Source organism: Lissotriton helveticus, chromosome 7, assembly GCF_964261635.1.
Source record: "Lissotriton helveticus chromosome 7, aLisHel1.1, whole genome shotgun sequence".
In the NCBI taxonomy this organism is placed as follows: Eukaryota; Metazoa; Chordata; class Amphibia; order Caudata; family Salamandridae; genus Lissotriton; species Lissotriton helveticus.
This window is the reverse complement of record NC_136068.1, coordinates 420,289,443-420,295,761: the sequence shown is the minus strand read 5'-3', so window position 1 is coordinate 420,295,761 and position 6,319 is coordinate 420,289,443. Positions and strand designations below refer to the sequence as shown.

The 6,319-nt window shown below is 42.5% G+C and overlaps 1 protein-coding gene across 7 annotated transcripts in view; it reads left to right on the top strand.

The window, feature by feature from the left end:
• Positions 1–728: 728 nt before the first annotated feature.
• Positions 729–6,319, top strand: part of TCTN3 (tectonic family member 3) — a 947,116-nt gene continuing 941,525 nt past the window's right edge. For 4 of the 7 annotated variants that reach the window (XR_013598563.1, XR_013598565.1, XM_078652315.1 and 1 more), the window contains exon 1: positions 731–1,389. Coding sequence is in view for 4 of the 7 variants with exons in the window: in XM_078652315.1 (XP_078508441.1) it covers positions 951–1,389 (439 nt within the window). In the remaining 3 variants the exon portion in view is untranslated. Of the gene's footprint in view, positions 1,390–6,319 lie in introns of all 7 variants that reach the window. The other 3 variants (XR_013598564.1, XM_078652318.1, XM_078652314.1) reach the window with 2 other exon arrangements.

Genomic DNA, 6,319 nt, shown 5'->3' with positions numbered 1-6,319 from the left:
TCTGAAGGCAGATGGGCGCTCATTCCCCCCCCCCACCAACACTCTGGTCCCCCACCCCCGGTTTAGCAACAGGCAGAGGTACCACTCCCTTTGTCTCGCTGGCCGGCCCATTAATGTATGAACATACTGAGCGGGGCAGGGGGCCTCAGTAGAAGTGGCCTCACTTGTTTTCAGGTGTGTTTCACTAGTGTAAACTAATGTGTGCATTTTTTTAAGCCCCCCTCCTCCTTTTTAATGCAATTACGCTGAAGCAGTGATTTGAGGAAAGGGTTTATGCAAATGGGGGGCGATTTTTTTGTGTGTGCCCGGGCCGATTTTCAATCCCAATCCGACCATGGCCGTGAGTGTTCGCACTTTCCAAACAGCCCGGGGACAATGGCGTCTGTTTCTTTTAAATGAAATAGGTCTCCCATTTACAAGAGTTTGAGTTATTGGCATTGTAAATGACAATTACTTTAATTTACATGTTAATTATCAAAACAGATAAATAAAAGGCATTTTCATTTACAATGCCAATAGCATAAATTCTCGCAAATACCAGACCTATTGCATTGCAAATACTTGTTTAGTTTTTTCAGTCAGCCTTTGGCCACGCCCCCATGTTTACTCACCCCGCCCCCATTGCGTAGAGCATCACAGTTCCCATACCTTTTTTTTAAATACACTTCGACCACTGCACGATAATCTCGCTTTCATTACCATTCAAACATAGATCTCTTTACTTTTGTGATTTTCTGTCTCTCCAGCCTTAAGTACGCTGTAACTCAACGACTGAAGATGCAGACCGGTAATTACGCCACAGAAAATTATTTTACGTGCACTGGGTTCCTCTTGACAGAGAAGACGGACACAAATGGTAGCTTCCTCAGTCCAACTCCGACATAGAAGACGGACGGGCTCGTTGCCAGCAACGAGAGTCCGTAGCAACGGTCGAAGCTGCCTATTTAGTAATGGAGCTGATGTGGGTCCTGTTGGCGCTGTGGATATCTGCTGTTTTGCCTGTAATGCATTGTACAGAGGCAGCCGTATCTGGGTACCGGGTAGCTCCCGGTGTCACGACTTATGCGAAAACCCTTGGGCATCCCACGTCAGGGAATCAGGGGCCACCCGGAGTCGAGAGCACTGCAGAAGTGGCCTTTTTGGAGGTGGACCCCGCGCATGAGGCTTCCAGGGTTCGTGCTGAAAAAGAGGTTGGGGGTGCTGTAAATTGGAATTTAAGGGACATCGAAGACATAAGGGACATCGTCCAGGTGACAGCATCAGCAGCGACCGAGAACCCAAAGTCGTCACCTGTGGCAGGCAATGAAGAAACCGGCCCGACAAGCTACCTCAAAGGCCTTGCGACAGCCGTACCAGGCAGGAGCCAAGGGCAAGCAAGGGCCGCCAGTGGTGAGTACTAGATGGGTCGAGCCAGCAAGCGAGCTGGAAGTGCCGCGCCAAAGACCTGGCTTGGATCTTAGAACCCATGCACGACACGAGCCAAGCCCAAAAATATTAGGCACGTAAAGCAGGCATAGCAGGCATCAAACAACGTGTTAGGTATGATAATGTTACTTCAAAGTTCACGACAGCGTATTTCTTTAACACACAAAGCTTTTCACTTATTTGAATAGTGTTCATTGAAAGTGGAAGTTTTTAGATGTGAACTGAGGAACATCCATATTCCCGCCCAGATAAGGATGAATGCTAGTAAACTACGAGGATTGTCAGTTGCCATATGTATCTTAATTTCGGCCTTGATTCTTATAAAGAACTACATTATGGGATAGTAAACAAGAAAGAGGTAGGAATGAAAAAATAACTATTCGGCTTAAAAATACAACCATATAAGTATACATACCCACATAAGATCACTACAATGTGTAAAAATATAAATTAATACAACCGAAATTAGAAAGTATTAAGATTTTTAAAACACTTAAATTCTAGCTAGTCATGGTTTAAGTAAAATGCATATGTAATGTATGAGCATTTCTAAAGCGCGCTGTAACCCTACCGGCATCCTGGCACTGTGTTACTGACTAGGGGTGCTGTGCCTCAAACTGAGGAGATTATACTCTGGGGAAGAGCCAGGTCTTGATTTTTTTTCGGAACAGCATTAGATCCTGTATCTGTCTCCATTCAGGGGGGAGGCTATTCCAGAGGTGGGCAGCTGCCACTCCAAACGCCCCCCCCCCCATTGTTACCCTCTTTGTTTTGGGAATGATCACCAGATTAGCTGAGGAGGAGCGGAGGTTACGTATAGGGGCATACCATCCGAACAGCATCTGAATAGGTTTGATTCCAAGTCCATGTAGAACCTTGAACACTACACAGAGTGATTTGAACTGTACCCTTTGAGCCACCGGGAGCCAGTACAGAGCTGCCATAGTTTGAATAAGGAAATTGGGTTTGAATTGAGAGGAAAGGAAGATGTGGCGCTCAAGGCTGTGTGATCACTTAGTATGTCTGTAGGTGTAACAAACACACGGTGCAAAACAGGGCAGGGGAAAACAAACCCAGACGGCAAACAACCCCTGCACTGGTGTAGGAAGGCCTATACCAAACAGAAAAGAAACAAATCATGTGCACACGCTTTTGAGATAGGTGGTCCTGAAGTCAGGACTCGACAAATAGGAGCAAAAATTACTTGAGGTTGAAATAAAATGAAGGTCAGACACCTAGTATTCGTATGTGAAGAAGATTTATAAGTCAATTTAGTCAGTACATGTGATCATAGCCAGCCGACACGGGTTTCGTCACACTGTGAAGGAGATGTGACTCATCAGGGCTCAGAAGGAAATAAACGAAAAGCAAAGAATAAATAATAAATGAAAATTAGGAAATGGGCGAATTAAAACGTTTCATCAACATTAGGTGGGTGACTTAGTAAAATAGTGGGAGAGTTTCTAGGTGGATGTGGAGACCCTATGGTGCGTAAAGACATAGAGTGTAATGCAATCAAAAATATACAAACCAAAAAACATAAAGTGTGATGCATGAAGTTGTGTGTTAAAATTACAAGCTTGTATGACATATGAATGGGAAGGCAGCCGCTGATAGGCATTATCAAGTCATTTAACATTAGGTTAGTGAACTACACTGATGACACCCAGCTGATTCGGTCATTGGAAGGGGACCATGATGGTGCCCTGGAGAATTTTCAGTCCTGCATACGGGAAATGGTAAACTGGTTATGAGACAGCTCCCTGCAATTCAATAATGAAAAGACTGAGATTCTGCACTGTGGAGTGGGTAGAGTGCCGCCCGCACTTCCTACCAACTTCTGGCCTTTTCCCAAGGAGGTGCCTTTGATACCCATGGGGACTGTGCGAGACCTGAGGGTCAGCTTTAATGATAAGCTGAACCTAGAATCTTACGTCAACAAGCTGGTGGGAAAATGCTACAATCTTATTAGAGAGTTGCAGAAGGTGCTACAAGTACTTCCCACTCAGGCCAGAGCATCAGTGGTCAGGAGTGTCATCATGAGCCGCCTGGACTACTGCAATGCCTTGCTACTGGAGTTCCCAAAATATCTGCTGAAGAGACTCCAGAGAATCCAGGCGGCCGCAGCAAAACTTGCCCTTATGAGACCACGCCGATCATCTTCTTCTCAGGCTATGGCAGAGCTGTAAAGAAACAAATCCTGTGCACACGCTTATGAGATAGGTGGTCCTCAAGTCAGGACACGACAAATCGGAGCAAAAATTTCTTGAGGTTGAAATGTAGGTCAGACACCAAGTATTCGTATGTGAAGAAGATTTATAAGTCAATTTAGTCAGTATATACTACTAATTGAAGATTGGGTGGAGGCAAATAACATTTTACCTTTGGAACAGACTGGGTTTCGAAAAAAACATGGTACACTTGATAATTTGACTGCCCTTCAAGTGATTACGGACAAATACGTACGAATCCGGGGAGGTGGGGTATATGCAGCATTTATAGACTTCTCCACGGCGTTTGACAAGGTGGACCGCCCAACGCTATGGAGAAAGCTCGCTGTAATGGGTATGCCGCCCCATCTACTGGAACTTGTAAGATCCCTTCATTCGAATACCTGGTGTAAGGTGCTGCAAGGTGGAGAAAGGGGTCTTTCTCAGTCCATTCCATCCTTAAATGGGTTAAAACAGGGATGCCTATTGGCCCCCATGTTGTTTTCTCTGTATACTGCGGACCTTCCAGTTTCTATTGCGGCAGGCGTTGGTGTAGCCCCGGTGGTTGGAGGATTATCCATTTCTGTTCTTATGTATGCGGATGATATCCTCATTTTAGATCTAACTCCCAAGGGCTTATCTAATCGCCTACAAGCTTTACACTTATTTGCAGAGGAACATTTCATGAAGATTAATGTTTCTAAAAGCAAAATCATGTGTATCACTGGAAGGAAAAAATGTAGATCAGCAGATTTTCGATGGACTATTGGTGGTCAGAGACTAGAGGTGGTTAAAAACTACCCCTTTTTAGGTAAAATAATCTCGGCAAACCTAAGTGAAAGACCTCATATTGAACACAACTCTCGTAAGGCACTATCACATAGTATGGGGTTATGTTCGTTATATTCTGCTACAGGGAAAAGACACTTCTCTCGTTTTTTGGAAGTGTATAATGCAAAAATCCCTGCCACACTGCTTTATGGATTAGAATTGGTGGAAGTAAAAAATTGGGGTTTTTTGCAGTCAATGGAGGGAAAGGTTTTGAGAAGAATTTCCTCTTTTAGTACAGCTTGCTCCGTGTCCACATGTAGGCTGGAATTTGGCCTCCGGAGCTGTTGGGTACAGGGGCTGATTGCCCTAGTAAGATGGGTGGCCTGTTTGGCCAGAGGTGATGTGGGTACTTTACGGGCATATATAAAAAAGGAACTACTGGGTAGTCTAAACGAGTTCTCATTATTAGTAAAAAATTTCAGAATAGCTGTAAAATTGCTAGAGCTGGAGGAAAATACTCTGTTTTTACTGTCTCCTTCTGAATTAAAATCTAAGCTGAAATATGCATCGTGGGAACTCTGCTTTAAATTGGATATGATTGCACAAAATGGAAAGAAGGGTGGTGAAGTTCTTCTAAATTCGTATGCAATGAAGCAGGCACAGCAGTATGTCTCTTGGAATATCCCACATCGAGTACGAAGGCTATGGTTCCTCCTGCGACATGATTTACTTCCTTTAAACTCTCTCTTAGCAAAGTGGTATGGAACATCTCCCATATGCAATTTTTGTAATAAGGCAGTTCAAGACCGAAATCATGTTTTGTTTATTTGCCCTATATTACGCCCATCTCGTTCTAAATGGTTGAGATCTATTTGCCTACAATTGGGAATTCTTAATGTAAATACTTTTTTTCATGCCCTCTATTGTCCACCTAATGAAAAGTTTTGTTTCAAAATTTTTAATTTCTTTAGGAGTTTTTTAGATATTTATTAATCAAATTTGTAGTGATAATCTCTGGATTCCCCGGTTTGTGTTCATGTGATGTTCTCTTATATGATTCTTTTTTGTTCATTACTGTATACTTATATTGAAGATGTTGGTGTTTTATTATATGATTGTTATATGTGGCCCTCGTTTGAGAGCCGAAAAACATATCAATAAAAACTTGAAACTTGAAAAACTTGAAAAAACTCAGTATATGTGATCATAGCCAGCCGACACGTGTTTCGTCACACCGTGAAGGAGATGTGACTCATCAGGCCTAAGAAGGACATAAACGAAAAGCAAAGAATAAATAATAAATGAAAATTAGGAAATGGGCGAATTAAAACGTTTCATCAACATTAGGTGGGTGACTTAGTAAAAAAGTGGGAGAGTTTCTAGGTGGATGTGGAGACCCTATGGTGCGTAAAGACAGAGTGTAGTGCAATCAAAAACATACAAACCAAAAAATATAAAGTGTGGTGCATGAAGTTGTGTGATAAAATTCCGAGCTTGTATGACATATGAATGGGAAGGCAGGAAGTAACAGCAGAGTGTCACGGTTCTTCCTAAAAGAAGACAAAATGCATAAGCATAACAGAATGCGTGACAAAAAGTGAGGTGCATTTGTGATCGTGACGTACTGTACGTGAAGACCTTATGCAAAGTAATCTGTACTATTGGTTCAAAATGGTGAAACATCGGAGGACAATGGATCTCGACTGGAAGTAAAAAGGAAACGGAAATATCCTAGCATGTCAAATGAATATCAAGAACACTATTAAAATGATGATATCTGCGTTGAGGATGTCGAAAAACAGATCTACTTGAAAACATTAGGGCAAAAGAAATTAAGGAGAAACATTCTGCCGGAAATAATAACTCGATAAACTAGAATGTCGTAACAAATAAAAAAATAAATTGAAAAAGCA